The sequence below is a fragment of the Cydia amplana genome, chromosome 14 (genome assembly GCF_948474715.1).
Source record: "Cydia amplana chromosome 14, ilCydAmpl1.1, whole genome shotgun sequence".
NCBI classification, from domain to species: Eukaryota; Metazoa; Arthropoda; class Insecta; order Lepidoptera; family Tortricidae; genus Cydia; species Cydia amplana.
The window spans coordinates 10,720,693-10,747,324 of record NC_086082.1 but is presented as its reverse complement, the minus strand read 5'-3'; the positions used below and the strand labels follow the sequence as shown (position 1 = coordinate 10,747,324).

Here is a 26,632-nt window from a genome sequence, read left to right as displayed (position 1 = left end):
GGAAGATTATAAAAAGGAAGCTAACATTTTCGATTCAATTTAAAATATTTTATAATCTATTTACAACCAATTTATAAATATTAAACTTTGACTTGTGGTAAACGTTTAAAGCGGCTAGCTCGTAGTTTCTACTTAAATCTATTTTATCAAACTTTACAGAAATTGTATGCATATACGATACGACAGCCAATATCAGCTTGCAGCCAAAACGGATGCATGTAAAAAGTAAATGTAACCCTCTCAAGATACAAGACGTTAACAGAGTATTGTTACGCACAGGTAAATCCAAAAAACAAACATTTCCAATGCAATCTATTTTCGCCAACTCTGCTCTGGCTGAACCAACTTCTATCAAGAACACAGATTCGGGTAGTTAAGGATTACATAGGCACCCAGAGCGAGATCGGAAGAGAATATTATACCGCCGTCGTTAGGATCGTATGCCAGAAGCCAGGGCCAGGCAGTACTTCTGCTCGTAATTGCAGTCACACTAACTTGTATCAAGTACACCGTTTTGGGTAGTTAAGGATTACCGGCACACGCATCAGGAGGGGCATCCATAAAAATCTCGGCACAGTCGTCGTTAGGGTCGTATGTATGGTTTGCACGACGGATCCGAAATGTATGGGAATGTCCGCGGATCCGGATCCAGAACCAGATCCGGATAATTCCGTACATTTCGGATCCGGACTTCAAACCCTAGTCGCATGCCAGAAGTTGATGCTATTAGTACTGCTCGCAATTGTGGTCACACTAACTTCCTATTAAGTATGTATACAGTTTGGTGCAATTAAGGTTTACACCGGCACACGCAACAAGAGGGGAAGAGGAACCAGTCCATGAAGATTCCGGCACAGTCGTCGTTAGGGTCGTAAGCTAGAAGTCTGTGCCATTTGTATTTCTGCTCGCAGCCGCAGTCGCCCGAACATCGCGCTGTTGACTTTTTGCTGAAATAGAAAACGATATACATATATTATTAGATTTAATTTGGTAGTGATATACTACATATTATAATTTTTAAAAGAGACGGGTAGGCCTATTTTAGCCAGTTGGTTAGAACATATGGTTTTGTTTGTGCTATTCCGAGTATTCCGTATACACTAATAATCTCTACAGCACTTTCGGTGAACTAACTGACTAGCAAACCGTAATCAGAACACAAAATAGGTATTTAAGATTATTTGTATTGATGTTATTTTAAGTTTTTTACCTGCAAACTTCCTGATGTATCGCTTGCTCGAAGTGCATTGTGTTCACGATAGCTCGTAGCTTTCTTGCAGAGTTCAGCGCCCAATAAGGCGTCATGATCTCAGTTTTACTTTGACAGGAGTCCACTCTGAAAATATAATAAGCAAAAGTAAAATTTCTTGAACAGGTAGGTAGTAGGTACTACCAACCACCAAAAGTGTCTAATAGTTCATATTAAATAGGTAGGTATTAAATTAAAAAACCCCTGCGCTACATGCTAACAAAGTCCATTTTATGCCAAATGCATTACCTAATTTTGGAAAACAGCTCATACTCTTCAAACCGCTGGATAGATTTCTATAAAACATAGCTAAGAACCACCGCAGGAAAACTCGCTTACACGTAAAAAAAAACTCATCGAAATCGGCCCATCCGTTGGAACTTGGAGAGCTACGATGCCACAGACAGACATCTTGGCCACTCCTCATTTATTAGCGTCGGGGGTTAAAAACTTACCGGCCAGTACTATTAACCGACTGCGGATCAGGCAGGTTTGTGTTGGACGCCTGCCTGACATGTCGGAAGTAGGAATCACCCGCGTGCATGTCCGGCACCCCTGGCGCGCGGCGCACGCGGCTCCCGCCAGGGGTCGCGAACGACCCGTACATCCGTTTTATCAGCGCCTTGTTCTCGTCTATGAATTCTTCGATTTTGTCTCTGGAATGAGAAGGTGGTGATTAGTCGCGGACAGAGTAAAACGAAAATATGAGTGGAGTTAGACGTTGGCTAAGGTCATTAAGTCCATGTAAGTTAGTATTCACTGATTTTGTCCATTATGGACAATAATAGGTGCAGTTAAAACATAGATTGGTCTGTGAGTTTAAAGAACAACTGAACCACGATACCTAATCAAGTAAAACCATCGTGAAGAAACCGGGCTCATCCCAACAAAGTATTTTCTACACTGGGTTGGAATAGAATAGTCAGATCCGAAAAAAACAGTGAAAAAAGCCAAGCAGACACTAGGAGCCAGGAGGAGCTATAGGAGGAGCTATACCTACGATTATATTTAGTTGCTATTTGCTAATCGCAGGGCAATACAAGCTGGAATTGTGGATATATCCGATTCACGCACGACACGCCTTCGGCTTTGCTCTTGGAGCTCATACTAAAGAGCTATGGAGAGTTGTCCATGACTTATGAAAGTGACTTACAAGGGATAGTTGTGTTGCCAGCTTTAGGGCAATTTAATACAGCTGGAAGATCCGCTTAATGCATGGCACGCTACTGATGATCTGTCCTTGAAGCTCGTACCCCGGAGCCTTGAATAGAGCTGTCTATGGGGGTAGGTTAGCTTAACTTACAAGGGATAGGTGTTGCCAGCCGTTGGACAATACAGCTGGTAGTTCCGCTTAACGCATGGCACGCCTCTGATGATCTGTCCTTGAAGCTCGTACCCAAGAGCCACGGAGAGAGCCGTCCATAGGATCTGAAAATTAACAGAGAAGTTATCATTATTTTTCACCACACCAACTGGTAAAGGCTCTCCCGATTGTTCAAAAACTGATAGCAAAGTTGCATTTTATTCACATGTGAGGCAAAGTAATCAAATGCAAATGTTGAGTTGTTTTCTTATGTCTGCTGGTAGAATTGATTATGATTTTGATTTTTGAATGATAAATCTTGTTGAATTGATAAAACTGTTAATTCTTGTAATATGACTAGTTTTGTAATTATTGTGATATCTATTAGTAGTATCAGATATATTGTGAACAACATGTTTTGCTATAGGTATCCTTTCCAGGGTTCACTATGTACCTATGTAATATACCTACTGGTATGCAAATAAAGATCTCTATCTATTTCTAACAAAAAAATAAGATGAATGTGTGTTTTGCAGCCAGCTGCCTAAGACATACATACACATCTTGACACAGGAGTAGAGGCAATGTATACGAAGTATGTACTTAAGTACAATTTACGGTTACATTCCCGATACCACTTACTTTATTATCAACACCGTTATAACTACATATTTCCCAAATCCAGCAATTCGAACAGTATTCGTCCACACTAATTGTTTATAATTATAGTACCTACCTACTTAACTGACATAATTTTTTTTTGTAAGGTAAGACTGTTAATCGGATTACCGTGCGTAAACACGTATTTATTTGGGTAAAACCATTAATGATTGTATAATGTATTTAATTTTAAAGTTTACCTAATTACAAAATCGCTATAGTAATGTCGTAAAAATCTTAACCTTGAGTATAAGTATATTAAACTTTTAATGGACTAAAAATTACATTTTAAATTTTAGTGTTAACATTAAGTATAGGTATTATATTTTACTAATATAAAATGTTTGTTATGCTCATAAAAACAGTGAAACGGGTGTGAATGAATATGATAGACACAATGGAATGAAGAGGATAGGTAGTTAAACCCCATTTGTACAAAATCAATCAACCACTTAAGGTGACAGTCCATTTCCAACCGCAGCTGCACTACTGTTCATTTTACTATGGAAATTGACAGTAACAGCGACGCGTTCAGTACCAGTAGTGCAGCGGTCAGAAATGGAATGTTACCCTTACACTACATATAACCGTTAGCAGTGTGACAAATCCCTATTTAATACTTATTTACTGCCGGATCTCGTCGGTCAGATGTGAACACAGGCTTCTTCATGCCTTATTTTTATAACATACAAAAAAATAATTCGAAATACGTACACATGCAACATAGAAAGTCGCTTAAGTGTTTAAAAACAACACGAAGGTAATATCACATTATTAGCCGCTATAACAAAAAATGACGCAGTCAAAACCAAATGACAAACAAAACTTAAATAAGAATGAACTCACAATACGGCTCGGGTGGAACAAATCCATATCCGCTGTCGAATTAGCTAATTACAGTCTTCATTAACACGTCCTTCTCGCGAAGAGTCCACTAATTATGTGAACAAATTCGGCAAGCCAGGCTATCGAATCACCCAACCTAGACGTTTTCATACCACGTCGCACAATGTAACATCAACCTAAGATATATCCCGCGATACGATCACTCGCTCGTGTAACGCAATAATAATTACCCCGACATGAACTTGTATGTCAGAATGATGTAATAGAAAACATTAGACTAATTGATTGTATGAGAAATCGTCTAATTTTAAAGTTATAGAAGTGAGTCAACATAATGAACTAGTCCGAAATAAAATGTCAGCCGCATCACCACTCATAACTATTAATTCAGAGGTGTGATTTATTTTATTACATAATAGTACTGAGATTAATAAAACGTAAATGTAAACATGATTTGTGGATTTCCGTTACGAAACAAAATACAAAAAAAAATGGATAGTGTCATAAAAGGCGCCTAAAGTTTTCTAATTCAAAAGTAGTCCTGTGATTTAGACGCAACTGTGTTATTAACCTTGCACGGTATGAAATAAATTAACATATATTTTGTAAGCAAAAAATGCGAATGTCCATCTTCTGGCGCCTGAACTTATTTGCAAAAGATTTATTACTAAGTATAAATGTATATCTTTGGTTGCCGGTCCTGTTTTTGCGGTCGCAATTGTAAAGTTTATCCGGGGACCGCTTGAGATAATCATTATTTTTTTGAAGGTTTATTACGCCGAATCGTCTTTACTATCTGCCAACGACCGGTGTAAGGTCACAATAAAAACGGCGATCGTTAATAACTGGATTTAACTGAGCATATTTTTTAATTAATTGCATAGTCATCACTAACGTCTATGATCGTTTCATGAAAACGTAAAGCTTAAAATAGAAATTTGAATTCCTATCTTAAGAATGATTAGCGCTTCGTAGCGTCCTGTGTAGTGGCTTTTCGTACATCAATGAGTGTGTTTAGGCGTTTGATTTTTCTAAAATTTTTGTTAAATCTTAGGTATCTGTGTAGACGGACTTTAAAGTGTAGCGGTTTACCTATGCCTATATATCTGTGGCTCCACCGCGCAAAACAACAGTAGTAAGTAACATTGAAAATAATTGATTATCAAATGTCACATTCTTGCGTAACAGATTTCCCATTTTTCTTGCCATTCCAATATTACTTACATTACATTCTTATGTAGCATGCATAGTTCTGTTGTAGAAGACAAGGTTTTAACCATCGCCGTAGGTATGTATATATACGCCGCGTTATTTTTCAGAAACACTTGACAAAAGACTTAGGATGTAACAAAAGACTGTGTTAAATAAAACATTTAGTATTGTTATGTAAACAAAAGTAGTATGCTCTATGTCAGTCTTCCGATCGGCGACCCGACAAGACAATTCGTTTGAAAATGGTGTAAATTTATAGCATTTTTTACTAATTTAGATGCACTGCTGGTTAGTGTCCTTATCATAACATTACAAATTCAGTTAGAAACCTCAGTAATAATTTGTGTTTCTACAACTAAACTCAAACTGAACATTGTGCCTCATTCCAGTATTTAGGTACCTTTAATTTTATTTAAATTGTTGCCCATTGTTATTGTATTAGCACTAAAGTCAACGTGACCATTATACGGTTGATGGCAGAGTTTTATGCTAAACCATTTAGGCATTAAATCTAAATGCAAACCATTTGATGTGGCATTTGCAAGACCCAAGGGCCTTATTCTTAAATGTGCGTTGTACATACGTAGGGTATTAAAATAAAATTGAAACTTATTGTTTGCATTCAGTCGCTTATTCTGAAGTGTAATTTATAAATTGCGGCGCATTATAAATAAATACATATTTAAACCAAAATAAGTGTACAGACAGATCTGTATCGTATCGCTGTGACATCTTATAAGTTCGTTTGTGCATGTTGTAGAAGGCCTAACAAAGCTTAAAATGTTCGATAAACGGTCGTATTTACTTCCAGAACTTCGCTTCAATGTATAATAAATTCTACAATAAAATAGTTCCAATCCCAACGAGTTGAGGTGGGGATTCCAGCGTGCGCAGCACGGTTACATTTTTATCGCCTGTCACTATGCCCGTCACTTACGCACTTACATACTTGTTAGAACGTGACAGGCATGGTGAAAAGCGATAAAAATGCGACCGTGCTACCGCTGCAGGCATGCTGTTGGTTCTATGCCGCAGAAACACATTTTCTACTTTATACATGTTGATTTTATAATATAAATATGCTATCGTTAATTAGGTAGAAATAACTATAACTGAAAAAAATAATGAAAAAAAAAATCGACACCTTGCGTTGGTATTACATTGGTGTGGATATTTTGTTTTTGAATCCCGCCACTACTCGCGCGGTATTTGCGCGTCTTTGACGAGATTCAGACCACGTAATCTTAACGTGACATTTAGAATGAGTCACAGAACAATGATTTTGGTAGCTCGAAATGTAGAACTATTTTAAAATGCCTGTAGACATAGTCATTGACGTGAGACTCGTGGGCTCTACACGAGTAAGCAATAAAATTAGTTTTTTTTTTGTTTTCCTGGTTCGAACACATTTAGGAAAACGGGCGTCTTTTCTGTGGACAGTAGAACAGTTAACTATAGATGGTCAAGCAGATCTTGTCAGTAGAAAAATGCGGGAAATTTGAAAAATGTAGGCGAGAAGGGATATTATCCCATAGAAAAAATTAATTTCGCGCCCTTTTTTAGCTTTTAAGAGACACAAAAGGTTTGAACAGGCCTTTAGGGTCGACGGAGAAAACTAGTAGGTATTTAAAGCCTTCATGATGTCAACGAGAAAGATTTTTAACTTAACTCATATTAAAAAAGTTTTAGACCCTCATAATTGTAATTGTAAGTTTGTCTATCTAATTTGAATTCTCCCCTCATCTACTCGAAGGTTAGCTGGAACAGATCCCTTACTTACAGGGATAAGTTCGCCTTTGTACCTTTATTTCTGTAAATACTATGTGTTGTGTGCAATAAAGTGATTACTAATACTACTACTAATTGTATGTTAATATTGATAACTCTTACTTTTTTATGGAAATAATTATAGTATTTAAATAATGCAGTTTAAAACTTTGAAAAGGCATCCTGCTGCCATCGCTGATGGTGTTTTTAAAGCTGATTGCTTGGTCAGTGATTGTATAAATATTTAATACTTATAATATTCCTCAATAAATTCTTAAATAAAGTCTCGACTTTAAAATGTTGCTTAGCAACAGCAATAGCATTCCACACGCACTTCCCACACGCATCACTTTTTTCTCAGATATCTATAAAATCTGAATCAGAAAGACGATTACATTTAAAAATATAGTATACCTAGAAATGAATAATTAGTGTTCACCATTATTATAAGTATAAACAAAAAGGTACATAATTTTAGATTCCTCTTCGGGGAGTCCTTTACTAACTTTACTAAAGAATAACCAGCGATGGGAGATTTGCACCTCGTTGGTATTGGGAGTGGTACCAAAAACTTTGATTTAAATAGTAATTATATTTTATATTCACGGCTAGTTCAGTTGACAATATTCGTTTGCAAGTTAAATATATCTTTCTACTTGAAATGCAAAGGAAAACTGCAACTTCGTATGTGAAAGATAATAGATTGTGCAGCAAGGTGAATGCTCTCCCAGCAGCCAGGTAGGCACTAATGTAAATCGTTCACGTACTTTATCTGTGGTTTGCCCACGCGCAGTGAGTCAGTTGAGCGGACGTTTCCTGCGGTCCTACGCCGCCGCAATTTCAATCACGTGTCGTAGAGTTTGAGCTTTGGCGATTTAGGAAATACGAGTTAGATGGGAAGCATGGGAATAGCCCCCGATCGAATCCTTTAAGCAATTGTTATAGATATTTGCAGTTATAAACTACCCCACTTATTTAAAGACAAAATCAGGGAAAGTGACCATTCGAATCATAATAGCGAGACTCGGGCAGGCGTGTCTCACCCCGCGATTTCGTCGCTTTGCTACAGGTAGCTAAAAGTGCATCCGTTCGGCCCCAATTTTGGGGAAAGCCATAAGCCGCGCGTGGCGCTGTCGCCACCTAGCGGCCATATCTGTGCTGATCGTAACAGACGCGTTTTGTTAGAGAGTGAGTCTTCTGTACTTAGTACTATTATTTATTCTGTCAGGTCAGAGTTCAAAAATATTCGAGGGAGGTTCAACCTGGGCATACGATTATTATTCCGCGCGGCTGTCTATAAAGTCCTTGATAGCTCTTATCATAATCGATCTCCAGCAGGAGATGATTGAGAATGAACGTGGAAAATTTGCGGACAGAGTCAATAAAATACAGTATGATTTTACATTCATTGTGTAAATGCACGTGCATTAGAATCAAGGCAAGCGTAGGTACGTACGTACGCTTGCCTCTCCTTACTTAAACCATACCAAGTTAGGCTTAGGCGGCTAAACGCACAGACTTGTTAAAATAAATCAAATGATTTATTTTAACAAGTCTGTGCGTTTAGTGCACCCATTATGGAGATGGAGATGTTATGGAGACGAAGTGCATTGCTACGAAGCATTCTAGAGTTGCTTGATTAATCTCAATTTATGTTTAATTGTTGCGTTAATTACATCATTAAAATTCCAGCTGTTAATTTATTGGCAAGTTATTTGCTAATTAATTACACGTTAGTACCGTAACCTCATTTTATGTGTTAATGGCGATACAACTTAACAAGCAATAACGTCAAATACAAGTCAATCAATTGTCAGTCTTTGTTTTTCCGAAATAATCCGAGTATTCTAGTGAATATTGCAAGGTAACCATGAGCGTAGTGTGTATTTGCAATTTAAATTAAGTAATAGTTTAAATCATTTATATTCAGGCAACACAGACCCAATAGACCCATAGATAATAATGATACTCTTCCACACAGTTGTTATAGGATACAACTTAAGTACGTGTGTTCATTATAATTAGTGTTACAAAATTAAGCGGACGTTGGAGTGACGCAAATCGTTCGGATGTTCAGATCTCACAACAAATTTTCGAGTACCTACCTATAGGTGAATTTGAACCTTCTTAGTAAATATCTTTCTGTTGATACATTTGACCCTGTAGATTTGTAACTTATTTTGCCCTCCCTTTGTATTTATTTTTAAAGGCCTTTTAGGGCCTGTAAGCACATTGATTACTGTTTAGTTCGAGTACATAAATTTGTTACTAAACCCATGCAGCAAACGAACTCGCACTATGCACTCATCAATGTGTAAAAAGGCCCTAAGGTACCCCGCTACGCTAGGCGCATTGCGAAATAAGTGGATGACATTTTGCTACGGTTTACTGTTGCATTGAGTTAGTTATATTCGGATTTACATAAATTACACAGTTTATTGCACGTTTTAGCTGTTGGTTTATTGTTACCTTTCTTACCAAACTACTAATCTTTAAGGTTGGGAAGGTTGGGTTACAAGCCAATAATAAGGAGTAAAGATCGAACGGGTTAAGTAATTAAGTAGGTATACTTAACCCAAGAAGAGGTTATAATTGAATAACTAGGTATAAATAAACACAATACCTATTTTGGATTTGTTTCCAATTCCTATTATGTAAAAAATATTTTATAGAATATTTATTTTTTGTTAAATACCATAAGAAATAAATGTCGAGCTGAGTTTGATTGGTGTAATTTTAGTAATTTATATAACCATATGTTGTCTTGAATAAAGATATTTAATAAGTTCGAATGTTAATGACCAAAGACGTGCACGTGGGGTTATGAGTTAGCCTGAAAATTGCATGAGATTGGCTGAGGAATTCGGCCTGTAGAGTAGAGAATATCCGCACAGCCGGACAGACCAAAGCATTTTTGCCGCTCGCGCTTCTATCAACTATGTACCTATACTTAATACGCCCTCAATTAACAACATTAACAAATTACTCATTGGTTTTGCGAACAATGGTAACGCCACGTTGCTGAAATAGGCAGGCACATGCCCAACGAAAAACACACGATTTGTGCGAAACTTACGTGTACAAACCGAAATTTCGTCAACTCGCTAGCTCTAGACTAGACTGTTTGCTGACACGCGCATCATGTGAGTTTCTTCACACAATTACCACCTCTGTTGTTGACTTAAGTTGTGGCAGATACAGCCAGTAAAAAAAGGTACTGCTGTATTAATTTCAGTATGAATGTTACTGCGTTATAATTTACGATGGCTTGACGCTCGTACGAGGGAAATTCGTCAAAATATGATACTTCCATTCCGTATAGTTGTTTGTTTTGTAGGTTAAGAAGACGCTGTTTTGATAGTAGGTAATGTATGTATAATATTATGTTTGTTTTTTTAATGGTTTTCAAGCAAAAAGTATCAAGTATATAATCATTATATTTATAGTTAGGTAAGTATACCTATAATTATTATAGTTACTGATTTTGTCCAAAATAAACTACGATCACGTTGCACTAAAAAAAAAACTTGCAGCATGCGTCTTTCTCGAATTATCTGACCGAATTTTTAGATGCACCAAATGAATAGGTCTGACATTCATTACACAAATTTAAATTAGTTATAAAATGAAGCGAAATCTTCGAATACTACCAATAGGTACAATACAATACAATAGACATATTTATTAAGAAGATTGAGTAATATTTTAACTTGAGCAACACGATATACAATTATTGGCTTTGCATTGGTTTACCACAGTTGTGTTTGACCCGCATTTGACATGAGACTGTTAATTTTAGACTACAATAAATGTAAAAACCTTCTAGATAACTAGTTTTTCGCTAAGCTTCGGAGAACGGAATGTTGTGATGCTCAGGACTTTGTATTCTCTGTTTAAAACGTATTTAATTCTTTAACATCGACATATTTTGAATAACTTCAAACTTGTCTTGACTTGGAACTTGAAACTTGAGTTTAGAAATATTTGACTTCTCATCATGAATACGTCTTTCGTTAAGTATTTAACGTGCACTATAAATACGTTATAAGTCGATGTTCAAAATGTTTGACGGGTAACTTACTGGTATTTGGTAGAATGATCCATTATTAACAGTCTGGTAGGAGGTGAGAGGTACCACAGGAACTGATCCGTTTCTGAGCAGAATCGGCCCTTGAACCGGCGTCACAGCAGGCTGGCCCGAATCTAAAAACAAAACATAACCTTCAATTATTACTAAAATAGAATTCTTATAATGGTCACAAAAGATGATTGGCAAAGACCGTCCAAAGTTGGGGGAAAACGTCGAATGCAGAGCTTAGAATAGATGTAAGTACCTATCCGAAGAATTAGGATGCAGCCTGGATAAACGTAAAAGTAGTGTTTATGCTAATGCCGCTTTGTTCAACACTCTTCGCTGTTTGCTAAAATATGCATGTTGCATCGCTTTTCTTGATATGGCAAATGAAAGTGACGCAGTCATATTTGCGCAAGATATTACAGCTATGTGTGTTGTGGGCAATAAAGTAGCTTCTTTATTTCGTTAAATTTTGATTGCACTGGAAGAAGCCTAGATCTATGGGCTGCAAGAAATTGTTACAAGCGTTATATCGCCATATAATAGTTTCGCTCCCTTTAAAACTAGATATTTATGCACAAAATGTACGGTGGAACCCCTAAAATACCGTAGTACTTAAGCACTAATCATTACAAATTACTCACACACAGATAAGCAACTGCAGTTCATTGACTCGACTTAAAAACAACACTACACTTAAAACTTTTTCGCTAATATTTTCACAGTGCACGCAACGTGCACCGTAGGCCGGCACTTTTGCAAACTGAAGATACCTCGGACTGCCCCTCTTAAAAAACGAGGGTCATTAGAAAAACTATTCACACGCTTATTTAAATATTTGTTGTGGAGCAAACACAAAAAAGACTTAAACAATCAAACGTTTTTGTAAGTTCAAACAATTATAATTTTTAGGATAATAATAACTACTTAATGAGAATACTGTATTATGTATTTCAAATATCTTAATTGCGTATCTTATGAATGGTTATTCATTCACCATGTCCTGTGGAATTTTCACAAAAAAAATATTTTTTTAAATTGGTCTATCCTAATTTGCGAAACTATACTTAATAACTACATTTAAGAGCAATAAAAGTAGAAATTTCTATGTATGGTCACCACATGGTCACTATATGCATATTCGAGTATGTCCTGACCGCTGTTCACTAACCCGAGTCCGGCTAAGCGAAGAAGAAGAAGGTGAAGAGTTATCAACGTCTTTGCCAAAACCGTGGAAGTGTCATTAAAAATGTCATTTTTCATGGAAATTTGACGTTTATTATGACCGGGTTTCCATGTTTGCACAATCCGTGCAGAATTAGTGTGGTCCAACTATTGCAATTTAGCATAATCACCAAGGAATTCTGAATTTTTGACCTCGTCTAGAGTGCGATGACGCCAAAAAGCCAAGCCAAGTCAATGTTAAGTGGGTCATACCTTTAAGCTTATTTAACAATAGTTACCTACTTCCTTTTATTCTAAGCTAATATTTGTGCTGTAGACTGATGAAGTGATGAATATAAGAAAAGTAAAAACAAGTACCTAGGTTTTTCGTAAATAACTACATAGGTCCTACACTTTTTCAGCCATCGTGCACGGAATGATTTTTTTAATCAGAGAGGTAGAGGAATCCTAGAGCGTTTAATAGATTTCCAAAAAGCTTTTTTAGTTGTCCTCAGAACAATCAGAACTTCATCATGTACCTATTCAAATGTTTTCGAATGGTTTTATTTAAAAATCTAAACCCCTTAAATGGTGTCTGGGTTCCGATCCGATATGATATATATTTATTTAGTTTGCGCCTTCTTACAATTCTACGTTTCGAAATGAAAAGGTGTCAACATTTTCTGAGGATATACCTATAAAATACCTGTTAATCTCAAATGTAAATCATGCACTCTATGGATCGTGTCATAGGCATTACAAGAAAAACAAGGTAATTTCATCAGAGAGCTAGGCGCGTCATCTATTCAGGTCAAATGTTACAAAACTACTAATCTCTCTACATGTAACCAGTTAAGGGGAATATGGGGCGTAGCATATTCATAGTCTTAACCGACTACACCTTAAATGTACTTGACATGGCTGACTTATGGCTTTAAAAAAAGCATTTATTCATGACTAATAAAAGTAATAAAATTATACACTGGATAAAATTGAACGAAATTGAGTCGAATTACACAAAGTATAAAACGGAAAACTCAACATGAAAAATTAATAAATAATGAATAGATGTTTGCATACCTAGATTTTTTTCTAGCATAAACAGGGGTTGAACCAAATGAAACATAACTGTGTGGCTACCACCAGTTTGGCATTGACATAAACGCTAGCGTGAACGTAACTTACTTTCTATGCATCTCAGTCCGCATATTAGTGCGAGCGAGATGTATAGAAAGTAAATTATGTACGTAGACGTTGGTGTTTATGTGTTGACACTGTCAGTGACCCATGGTACTTTTATCGATAAGAAAAGCAAGTTAAAGATATGTTTAAATTAAAATTATAATGAATTGTAATACAGAGGTGTTTTATTTGCAAGAGTGACAAAAGGGATACGCAATATTTATGTTAGGTATAATGTTGTAGTTTTGTTGACAGAACTTGTTTCAGATCACTTGCAAAATTACATTTTATTCACTGACAGCACAGCTACATGCATATTAATATGCCTTAAGCAAGTGTCGGTAGGTAACGTTAAAGAAGACATTAAGAGATTAACGCGTTCATACATAAACATTACATAATTCGTTTTACCTCGCTTAGACTCCATTGATTAATATGTGAAACAAGCTACGACATAAAACTTTTACGATCATGGTTAGCAAATGGAGTGATTAGAGAAAATTCGCTTCGTGTATTTATTTTTACGATGTTTATAAATACGTTGTACATAATTGGAGAAATAAAAACGATTTCTATTTATTCTTTTAATATTCAATCCGTTTTAAGTGAAAACGAGTTTACCCTAGTTACTTAAAACAAGTTTTTCGTAACGCCTTGATCTCTGATGAGAACTACATACATACATAGTTTTAACTGGGATTTTTCAGTTAAATCTTATTTTCGCAGAGTGCCTTGGTGACTGGTGGTAGTGTCTTAAAGTTTTAACTAGTGAAAACGTGTTATCACCGAGGCGATACGGAAAACTAGTTTTAACTAGGGAAAACTCGTTTTCACTGAATACGGTTTTACGGGAAAATGTACGTTTATTACTGTAATAACCATTTTTAACGCCTTTGTTGTAAAAACTGGTTTTCCTAAGTGCTTTGTTACAAATTAAATAATACTATCTTTAACCGACTTCATAAAATAAACAAGAGGAGGTTTTTTAGTTTTCACAAAGCGCCTTGGTGAGAACTATAATTATCAGTTCCAAAATGAATTTCACTTAATTACTAAGTACTTGACAGTCATTAAAAAATAGGGTCTACGAGAAATATAGGCTGTTACTGAGATTAAATACATAATGCTTAATTTACAGCCTCTAAAATGTCCCCATTAGAAAAACAGACAAAATGAATTTGTATCACAAGGCATTGTCATGTCATATATATTTTATAGATTTTCAATTATTATGTACTTACATCCATCTCAATGGACCCAAGAACATGGAGCCACAGCCTTCCTTCTACGCACTAGAACAAACATAGCCCGGCCCTAAGTAAAGTTTGCCTAACACAGTCGAGAATATTGACCTTAAAATGCTCTGGGATTTCAGAAACATGCATGATTCACTTGTCCATGACATAGAACAATAAAATATCAAGCTTTTTAGTAAACAACACGATACATAAACAACGACAAACAGAGAATTTGCATTAAAAACTTAAAATTGCACGGTCTTGAAGGGATAGGTATACCTTCGTTTCTAATCAAAATAGTTTATAAATATGTTTTCATTGTTTCAACACGTTGCTAAGATACCAGTTTTAAATATTTTGCTCTCAGCTAGTTTGTTCTCGGTATACTTAGTACCTACCATGTTGCATCTACTGGGGTAAACAATTTCTCAAACAGTTACCAATTCACACAAGTCACTCTCATCGACTCATCAGTTAAGCTGCGTGTGATAATGAGTCAATACAAACAACAAATATGACCAAAGATGAGAAAGACCACCGACGAGCGTGACAAATGTAGAATGGGTGACGAAAGCAGAATAGGACTAATTTAAGAACTTGGCAAAAAACAATGGGACGACCCAAAACGATACCAGTAAAACGTTCGAGCCATCATAGGTATAAGTAGATAATCTCCATCTAAGTATGTATAGTAAATGCCCTAAGATCATCTTGATTATGGCTTCTCCAGTGTATTTTAATCGCGGCGTCTTTAAGGTTATAATTAGACTCCTGTGCATACTAACAAGATAAAATTAGGTACAAGCAAATGCCTATTATAGCAATCGTACGGACACAGACACTGCATATTTACTGGAGGCCGTTTTATAAATGCTTGTAAACTGACAAGACAGAGGGGTGGACACAATTAGGCATTTGTCAAGATGGCATAGAGATAAACGTTATATATAGTTTATCGTATAGAATCTGGAAGCCCGTCATTTGCAATTAGCTTACACCGCCCGTCCCCATAGCATAGCATACGCAACTGGGGTCATGCTTAAACGAATAACGCATAGACAGATAGTCCCCATACGGCTGACCTGTCAAAGGTGAAGCCGAAACTCGATCGATGAGTGCGTGCGAGGCTCGTGTTTTACGCTCAGCAACACACACATATATATACAAAAACGTGTTGCCAGTATATAGATATTTCTCTCAGAGTGGGGTATTTTAACCACATCCTTAACACTTGTTTATTAATAATTTGTATGTGTGTAGATTTGATTTTGTAGCAAAAGCTTTTTATGTTCCTTTTAAGGATTTTTTGCATTTCCGTACTTTGTGAAATAAGTTTTCAATAAAAAAACGGATACATTTTGACTATTTTTATTTAAAATGTGCATAAAATAATAAAAATAATACATAAATTGAAATAAAATAATGAAATACTTAAAAATATATATTTGTCGGAATCGTGGGCGTATCATACTATCAGGAGCACATCAGGACCTTCAATCATGGATGGCGAGCCCTCGTCAATGAAATACGTTATTCAACTCACAGTCTTTACTGGATAAGACTGATTACTAATCATAGCACACGTTACACTTCTTATTCAAAGCAAACCAGTGGATTAGACCCAGGAACCGCCACAGACGTCATCTTCTCCCGTTCGTTCCCATCATGTTCTCCTCCATTCTCCTCTGAAGATTGATTGACAGCATAACTTCAATTGTTCTGGATTTCATTTGTTTTTGACAGCGCACTCTATGACGCCTTGGCGGAACTGCGCCGAACGCCACTCAGGTGTACACCCTAGTTTGCTCTATTTGTCAAAGATTGCGTGATGAAACGCCTCTTCAAGGCGATAGACGGCACAATTCAGCCATTCTCCGACATATTTTTTATGCAATTATACAAGGAACTTCAATTAAGCGTATTTATTTTACAATGTAAACGTCATGTCTCATTTTGAGGAAAAAAAATCACTACACTGGCAACATTTATAAGAAATGGCGGCTAAAGAAACTTAGGATTTTGTATTTACGATTAGGTACGTAAAAATATCTCATTAAACTCGATACTTACGCGTGAAATGTAATGTCAGTCTGTTTGTTTTTATAATATGATGCGTTGTGACACTTGTGACACCCATTCACTGCACAAACAACCATCTTTCCTGTGTTTTTGATTTTTAAACGGGAGGTGTACACAAACCAATTTGACCTTGAGAACTGCCAGGGCGGTTCGAATACGGTGACACGAGTGCGACGTGACGTCGCACTTGAAATGGCTTCACATGGTATGTACGAACACTCCATCTGTGCCTTATAAATCTATGGGGTCATGTATCTGGCCCAAATACGTGCGACTTGGAGAGCGTTACTGAAGATTGGCCACAGCCGTCAAGGACTTCAGTCATGACGTCATGTGAATACGACAAAGAAGAAGAAGACCTGTTATACTTAAAGAGGAAATTAAGGTAGTTAAATTGAAAGCCTTCCGCTTGTATTACAAGACACCTGCGTTTATAAGACGTTTTACGTGTCAACAACCTTGTGCATTCTATTTTTTACTGGATTAGTAAATGCCAGCGAAGATGAACTCTGCATACATTCAAAACTATCTATAAGTAACTAGTTTATTCGTCTGGACTTGGGAGCAAAGAAATCCCAATGCCAAAACGAAAAGATTCATAATATGAGTCAAAATGTCTAATGATTACCGTTTTTTCCAAGTATTTTACTGTGAATTCCAACGACCTTGCTTCCGATAACGATTCAAATTGGCCAATGCCGCATCCTCAAATCTTCGAATTTGTTAATAAATTAACATATCTAACTATAAATAATGCTGAGGTCGCAATCAACGGAACATGAGTAAATATGATATCTACTCAATTAATACAACATAATAAATGGCTAAGATTTTGACCTCAAGAGTTCTGTAGCTAATTAATATTGCTAAAAGTCTTAAGACCGCGCACACGTAAACAAACAAAAAAGCAAAAGCTTCCATCAGAGAAAATCGGAAAATATTTCATTATTTTACTCCTCAAAACACTTTAGCTTTTGAAAGAAGATCTGTCATAAAATCTTTGTAAACGCGAAAATGAATATAATTACCCAAGTTTAATATTCAACACAACGTTGATGATAAGTATAATCAAAAATTTTTTTTTCCAGTAATAAGTACCTACTTGCTTAAGCGTACCTTTGCAGCTTTGCACTTTGGTACCGACCAGTTTGGACCCGATATATTCGCGAAATTAAATCTACAATAAAAAAAATCTAAGTATATCTTACTACATATATGAAAATCGTCTGTCGTCTATCAGTCTCATACTCGTACGCTGAACTTATTTGAATATTAGTTGTCAAGCAAGATAATCGTTGAAGGGCACCGCCAATTTAATGGTTATAAAGTCAGCTTTTTAACATATTTGTGAAGGCTGATTTCCACGAATAGATAAAATGTTCACTTATTGGCGTTACACATAATTTAATAAACCAATAGCTATTTTAAGGCCAAATTAAAATTATGTGTCACCCATCCACGAGACAAATTAAGTGTTTGCCTAATTTTGTTGCCACCTACAAGAGCAAGAAACAAATTTGCTTACTTTTAACACGTTTCGGCATTTTCTCCAAAAAAAATTTTCTTTAAACATTGAATTTTAGTGAAGTGTAGAAGCTAATTAGTGTTGGTAATGTAAATAAAAAATATTCAAAGACTGAGAAAGTTGCCCAACCCAAAATTCCTTCACTACAAAATCATGGTCCTGGTTTGGAGAGCGGAAGGATATCAATATCAAGTGAGATTTTAATAAGTATGTAGGGGTATACCATTGCTAGCAGATAGCTGACTCTTGTTCTTGAAGAAAGAGTTCTTGAACGATAGGAAGCCCTAGCAATGCAAAGACTGACAGACGGACACCACGGACGGATGTGAGCTGCAATACAAATTATATATGTATAAATAGTAATAGGTTAAGGCAATGAAATATTAAATTATTTTAGTTTGTAGTTTATAGATGTTCACATAAAATGGTGTAAATACTTAATAATTATGTTGCTCGTGTGAGCAAATAAATAAAATGAAATTATTTGGAGCAGGAACGTAGGTTTAAGAACAAGCCATGTACTATAATCTGGTGCGATTCGATTGTACCGCCGTGTAAGGTCAGCATTTGAAAGAGCTGTCCGGAATATTTATGCGCGCCACTTGGACTTATTGCCATGAAATATTACCACCGTTATAAGCTGCTTGGATCACTGTAATATGTAAGCAGGCACTAGAATTTTCCACTTTAGAATTGTAATTTTGTGTATGATATATGATACTTGTTATCATGTCCCAAAGATTTACGAAAAGCACGTTCTGAATTAGAGTTTAGAGTTCACACATTTTTGCTCTGAATTCATATCACTATTTGACCTTGTTAAAAACATATGTTAAAACCACGCATTTTTAAAACGGTGTACTTATTAGTTTTCCGAAAAGTAAGCAAAAAAATAAAAAATCGAAGCCCAACACAACGTAGGAAAAACGATAAATTGATCGAGTCTTAATATAATAGCATAATTATTATGTTCAATCACCCCAGTAATTGAGCCTAAGTCTCCATCACATTCAATTAACCTGGTCAAGTACATGCAACAAAGTCTTGACTAGATTCATTATGTTACAGAAGTATAATAACAACTTTATGGCTTTATGGCTGTATGGGTTCTACAAAGACGGAGAACAAAACATTAATTTATCTCCTGTACACTAAAATTGGAGCATAATTTCTTATCGCCACTTATTCGCTCTACAAAATTGGATTCGTCGTCGTTTTCAGGAGTATCAAAATTGTAGGCAAATTGCACCAACGATCTTAACTCGTGGGTAGAAAAGAGGAATGTGAACACTAAATTAGTGTGTGACCTACTCTACTAACTACTTTTGTTATCATTTCCAGACTATTTGTCGAAACTTTTAAATGTTAGAGAACGGGAAGTGATTAAATCTACTCAGCTAATACTACTCCATGATTCCAACTGCAGGAAAAATTGGTGTAGAGTTATAAAAAAAAACCTGCCAAGTGCGAGTCGGACTCGCGCACGGAGGGTTCCGCACCATCAACAAAAAATAGAGCAAAACAAGCAAAAAACGGTCACCCATCCAAGTACTGATCCCGCCCGACGTTGCTTAACTTCGGTCAAAAATCACGTTTGTTGTATGGGAGCCCCACTTAAATCTTTATTCTATTCTGTTTTTAGAATTTATTGTTATAGCGGCAACAGAAATACATCATCTGTGAAAATGTCAACTGTCTAGCTATCACGGTTCGTGAGATACAGCCTGGTGACAGACGGACGGACGGACGGACGGACGGACGGACAGCGGAGTCTTAGTAATAGGGTCCCGTTTTTACCCTTTGGGTACGGAACTCTAAAAAAGACCGCAACTAGGTACATACCAACCGAAGTTTACCTACGAAATTAACGGTGTCCTTATACATTATGACGTAAACAAGTTAGCCTGTCAGTCGGGCACGTTTTATTTTAATGCTACACGACAAAAGCTCCTTTCACACGCGGCTCTTGTTACGACACTTTATGAACCTGCACTGTTACATAAATAAGTTTGACGATGCAACTCGAACATTGTTGTATGTTAAACTTGTTCAAGAACCTGAATTGAGGTGATCTTTAAAATGCCCAGTTTCCAGTGATATCATAGAAGCAAAATTCTGACAACAGGAGAATGGGATGAATAGCATAATTATGTAATAGACTCAAGTATGTTGTGTTTCGATATGATCATTCGTAGTTGTCCGGATTTCTGTTGGACGTGAATTTGTCAGTGTACTCGTTTATGCTTCTGCCTTTTTAGGGTTCCGTACCCAAAGGGTAAAAACGGGACCCTATTATTAAGACTCCGCTGTCCGCCCGTCCGTCCGTGTGTCACCAGGCTGTATCTCACGAACCGTGATAGCTAGACAGTTGACATTTTCATAGATGATGTATTTCTGTTACCGCTATAACAACAAATACTAAAAACAGAATAAAATAAAGATTTAAGTGGGGCTCCCATACAACAAACGTGATTTTTGACCGAAGTTAAGCAATGTCGGGCGGGGTCAGTACTTGGATGGGTGACCGTTTTTTTGCTTGTTTTGCTCTATTTTTTGTTGATGGTGCGGAACCCTCCGTGCGCGAGTCCGACTAGCACTTGGCCGGTTTTTTTAGGAAGGTAATTCTTCAAAGTATCCAACTACTTAAGTAGTTATAGTCACTAAATAACTTTGTTTAGGTGGAATTAATATATGTTTTCCAATAACGACCGTTGAACCTTAAAGCAAAATCATATGATACTTTCTCTCAACAGGTTACATCAGGCGGCCCAATTCCGAATGCCCGACCTGTGCGCAAGAGCTTGAAAGCGAAACCAAGGTCAGCCGATGCGCATGATCATTGAACATACACATTGGGATTGAGATGTGAATGTGCTTCGGCTTTACGAGTGCTCCTTCTTTTTGCTGCAGTAACCTTTATTTTATTATTCCCAGCATTCTAAAAAAATGTTAAAGTATTTATAAACGCATCGAAAAATGCTATAGATAATGTGACAACAACCTCTATTATCACTGTTCTAATCTAATGCAGTGTAGTCACAAGTATAACCATGAAATTTTCAATTAAGTTTGTTTGTATGTGATTGAAATCTTTATGGGTGATTCTTGTCACGACGTTTCCGCTATATCTAGCGGAATCGTCCTTTTAATTACTCCATAATCCAGATTCATCTGATCTAATAGTTTTGGCATTCGTGTAAGCGGTTGTGGAAGTCGAGGAAGGTTTTCGCGAGGCCAACTTTTAAAATCTAAGGTACCTATCCTTTGTCATGACAATCTAATTGATTTAAAATATGGAGCACGGATGGAGGAGGCCAGATTGGGTATTATTTATTGAGACCAAATTAAAAACAAATTAGACGATATACATATATATATCTATCTTGTATCTGTTATAAAAAGAGCTATATCTATAAGATTAAATTATTTAAATCAAAATGAATGATCCTAATCCTGACAAATGACAATAGTGTTTGCGGGGGTTTTAATAAATTGCAGGATATTATAATGTCAATTTATTTGTCTCCAGAATTCTTTGTCTACGTAATTTGGTTACACTCTGTAGGTAGTTTAGGTTCGTTCTTTCCTAACTCTGAAATTGCCATCGGTCTATATTCAAACCCTTTAAATTTATAATAAGTGTTTGTCTTTGTAAAAGGACTTCGCAAGAATATTCTATTATTGATTTATTTTATAAATAAATAATGAAAACCCACGTTATTGAAATAATTCAGGCGTGTACCAAGTTAATCACGAATAAAATAAGACAAGTGTAAGATAACTGACACGCATTAGTTGGTTAGGTTTAACGCTCTCCTTTTGTTCGGCCGCCCGCTGCCGAAGGCCACGTCTGCCATCGACTGATAGTGGAAGTAATTGGACCGATCGTGGCACTACTTCACTGTCTACTAGACGTTTAAATAGACTATTCGTAGATCACGATCGTTCGCGTGTACTAGCCGTTATCTAGATCAATATAAAATACCCGACTTGTCCACTGAATCGTATACGCGTATAAATGATCCGCGATTGACCACTTTATGTTTATTTAAGATTAAGATAAACTATGATTATTTTACCTGATCCAGTATCGTCGTCGTAGTATTCATCGTCGTAGTCGAGAACGGCGTGCAGCTGTGTTTTGCCACCGGATCCTCCAGTTTCCACTTTAGTGAAACCGGGAGGACGATCGGAAGGAGTCTGGCCACTGCTGCTGCCACTGCCGCCTTTGGTTCCAGGGTTTATGTGCTGTCGAGGTTGCAATGGCGCTGGAGTTGAAATAGGTCCATTAACAAAGTTGAAATTATTCACATTCTGGTTCGGGGGACCCTCGAACCTTCGACTAGATGTTGGACTCGGTGTTGTCGCTGGTGGATAAGGCGCATCCGAGTAGCCTGGATTATAAGGCGGCCTCTGACCATTTTTCTGATTTATTCTCCTTTGCTCGTAATCGTAGTCTCCTGTCGGATCGTGGACATACTGCCCCGTGTTATCGTACTGAGGATTTACTTCTTGCACTCGTTGGTTTTCTATTTGTATGTCTAACCTACTGTTTTGTTGATATATTTGGGTATGAAGCTGTCCTGCGTAGGGGTTTTGCGGAACTTCTTCGTGACGAGGATAATGTGTGTACTGGTTGGGAGGAGGGAGGTAGGCGGTGCCAGCACGTTTCCGGATTTTAGACCTTCGTTGCTGTTGGTTCACTGGTGGAGCGAAGGGCTCATTGCCAGGTTCCAGAGGGTCACTGTCTGGCTGGTGGTCTTTTGGAGAGTAAAGAAGATCGTCTAGACCGAGCCTCAGAGGGCCAGGCACTGGGGATGTATCAACTAGGGCCGGTGTGGCCGCTGCGACCGACTCCAGCGTAAAATTCGCCAACGCCATTCTCAGTAATGCGGCATTGGCGTAAAATGTAAACTTGCTAAGTCAATATAATGTACGTTCGAGGCGCTATTACGGCCGCGGTTGCATAATGCCGTGAGAGGTTTGGAGGCGTCTAAACGCACGGCCGTCTTCGCATAGTCGGAGCACAGACTGATATCCCCACCGCACTATGTCACTATGTATCACATGCCCCGAAAAGCTTGGCGCGTTATCTGAAACAATCGAAATCACGTTTATCACATTTATTACATGAATTACTTAGCAAATCTCAACATGTCATAAAGAAAAGAAAATTTACAACCTAATCGCTTTAGAGCGACGTTTGAATCAGTTTCTGTACTCGTCAAGCGTTTTATGGCCGGATTTCCCCTCATTTTGTTGTATCCTTGCTACTTTACAAATGGCATTTGGTTCGAAATGCGAGAATCGTGATGCCATTCGATCGCGAGCGGTTTTGGTACCGAAACTAGGGAAACCCCACTCCAAATATGTTGGACGATCTGACTCGTAGACAAAAGATGTAATATGATCACAAAAGACTATTCAATTATACAATAACATGAATACAAAATAGGAATTTTGCCGTTAGCGAATAACAATTCAATCGATAACCATATTATTGTATTAAATTTGTCTTTTCTTTATGTGCGCGCTGTCTTTTGAAACACCTATTGAATTATTATTATTATGTTTCCATGGTTATCTATCGTAATTTAGATATACTCGTATTTATGGTACATTGTAAGCGCCACGGGAAGTAGTAAATTGCCGTTGCAACACCAAGATTAACGTTACACAGATTGCGATCGTTTTGGTAAAGTGGGTGCTAACTAGGTATAAAGAGATGTTTGTGATAGTAGCAATTTGTTTTAAAAGGAGTTAATCTAAATACAATAAAAATATGTAGGTACATTTTAAAGAAGTACGGATGATAGAATTTCAAGCACATCATAATATTTAAAAAAAATACACTACGTATGTTCCAAAATCTAGTGGTTATGTTAGATTAGTAGGTGCTAGGTACTAAAATATATTGAGTACAGGTACTTATTTCGTTTTGTTTTTAATACAAAAAGCTAAGACGCGCAGCAAGTTTTTGACAATTCATAGCAGAAGTATAGCTTAGTAGAAAAAAATAAGTTACGGATCTTATAAAAAGAAGAAGATTTTGGTAGCAAAATCATAATTAATTTCCCAACAAGAATTCTAACAGGATTTTATATGCCCCAAATATCGGAGGAATGTTGTTTTAAGTGTTTTGTGATTCATTCGTAATAATCAATTAGATTTATGTCATATTACTTAAGTAATATGACTATGACGTTTCGTTTCCTTTTCAACAAGGATTTGATAAGTTCAAATTATCGTACGTTTGCATCGTAGACGTGCGAAGTAGTCCATTATTGTGAACATCAATAAACAACTTATTGTACCAGTTCTATTCAATATTATATTTTATTATGCTATATTATAGTTCCAGCACGATTTAGTATTTCAAGCATGGTCCAAAATAATAATTCATATAATAATAGGATGACCGATGATGCTATTTCTGAAGTGACTAGAGCTTCCGTGTGATCTTGAATGACGAAGCTGGGTGGAGCACGATCTCACAAAACTATAAATTTGGACCAATTAATACGAATTAGGTATCAATGGTATCACCTCTCGATTACTTATGATGATACAATATATGTAATTGCGTTATTACGAATGAACTATTATTTTATTAGGTTCTTGATGTAAGTACTAAATAATCTATCTTTGTGTCCGTCCTATGAATTTAGACAATTGAAATTGTAAGTACATCATTTTTATTCTGAAGGGATGCATTTTGCTGTTACTCGAAATTTACAATACATATTAAGTCACACGAACCTGCCAAAAACCAGCTTCCATGCAATCGAAGTTCACTCTAATTTTAAGACGGCTTTTCCAAAAAAAACTTACACAAAAATTAGTTCTATGTTCTATTCTATTTCAAAAGTTTGAAAAGGTGCTAGAGGTAACTTAATTTCATTTTATTTAGTTGCTGAAATGTATAGAAAAAAAGTTGCCAAGTGCAAGACACTACATGCTTTCAAAAGTAGCTAATCTTGGCACCTAAGTTGCTTCATTGGTAACACTTATTTTTGGTACCCTTAGCCCTCGTAGATATCGCCGAAGATCATCAGGATCACGACGATTGCGCACGCCTCCGTGGGAAACCCAATGACGGCGCAGTGAGTTGCAATTCACACTACGACATTAATGGGACGCTTTCTGAATTATCTGTGTTTAAGCTGATTAACAGAGTTCTATCTCGACTAAAAAATATAAAGAGCTCGCAGCATATACGTACAAGATATGTGTAGAGCTTATTATCTTTTGGATTAGACAGACTGTACCCGAATAAAATAGGCGGTATTAAAAATGTCAGTGGGTTTGGCCCTACTTTAGAAACCGGTCATGATTCGAGCATATTCCCTACTACTTAATTAAATATGTAGTCCTTTTCCAAAACTTTTTAACTTTCAACAATTTGTAACAAACGAATGCCAACAAACTGAATGTTCAATAACTTTTCGGTTCGATTACAATGTAAGCAACTGCATGGGATGGGAATCTCTATAATTTGCTCACGTAGAAAGAAGCGACGGTTGCGAAATGACAAACTGTTTCATTTGTCATGAGACTCGTAAATAGGGAATTGTGATTTATCCGTGTATTACGTGGTTACGTTATTCTCACGTGAACATCATTAATACGGTTACTATTTGTGCTTGAGAAAACGGTAGGCTATTGCAAACTTAACTAGCAAAGATTTTAAAGTAGGTAGGTATACATACAATAAAGATAGTAAGGTCAATATGGGTAAGTTTCAGTAGCTGATTTGATATGAACAGTGCTATTTTCAAATTAGCTTTTTAACTAGACCGTTTTGCTACCTAAATGCGCAAAGAAAATTTAAGTCGATTAATTTTCTTTTCCGAGAGTTTCCTATCGTAAATACAGGGTAACAAACATTTTAGATGACCGCCTCAACTATTTAAGGAAATGATACTAATCGACACACGTCACAGATTTTCACACGGTTCTATTAAAACAATAAGTAAACAGTACACTGTTTTTTTCTCCTTTCGAGGGGTGTGATTTATCGCTAACCAAGTTGAGCGTGGTAATTTTCACCGGTCAATTTTAGCAGTTTTATCATCGACTTGTGAGCATTAACTGCCAAAAGTTCGTTGTCTAGTCAGTTTTAAGTATTTACATTCAACCTCTTTTAATATCTGCTAGCAGTTATCGAAGTTCGTATTCATTTCGATACCATATGTGGTTTGTTGATCGAGTTCCTTGACCTCTACTTATCAAATAAAGAAATTCCATTACATGCGGTTGAAACGTTGTAAAACTACTCGTGTAACAAGGCTCAACTTTATTTCGAAATAAATGATCTCAGAGCACTGTTTTC

The 26,632-nt window shown here is 36.6% G+C and overlaps 1 protein-coding gene across 1 annotated transcript in view; it reads right to left on the bottom strand.

Moving 5' to 3' along the window:
- Positions 1-708: 708 nt before the first annotated feature.
- LOC134654124 (protein spaetzle 3) overlaps positions 709-26,632 on the bottom strand; it is a 34,835-nt gene continuing 8,911 nt past the window's right edge. Inside the window, exons 2-7 of the mRNA XM_063509566.1 lie at positions 22,380-23,393; positions 11,119-11,240; positions 2,553-2,677; positions 1,705-1,905; positions 1,211-1,336; positions 709-947 (exon numbers count right to left, since the gene is read on the bottom strand). Of these exons, the coding sequence (XP_063365636.1) occupies positions 791-947; positions 1,211-1,336; positions 1,705-1,905; positions 2,553-2,677; positions 11,119-11,240; positions 22,380-23,181 (1,533 nt within the window). The 5' untranslated portion in view covers positions 23,182-23,393 and the 3' untranslated portion in view covers positions 709-790. The remainder of the gene's footprint in view (positions 948-1,210; positions 1,337-1,704; positions 1,906-2,552; positions 2,678-11,118; positions 11,241-22,379; positions 23,394-26,632) is intronic.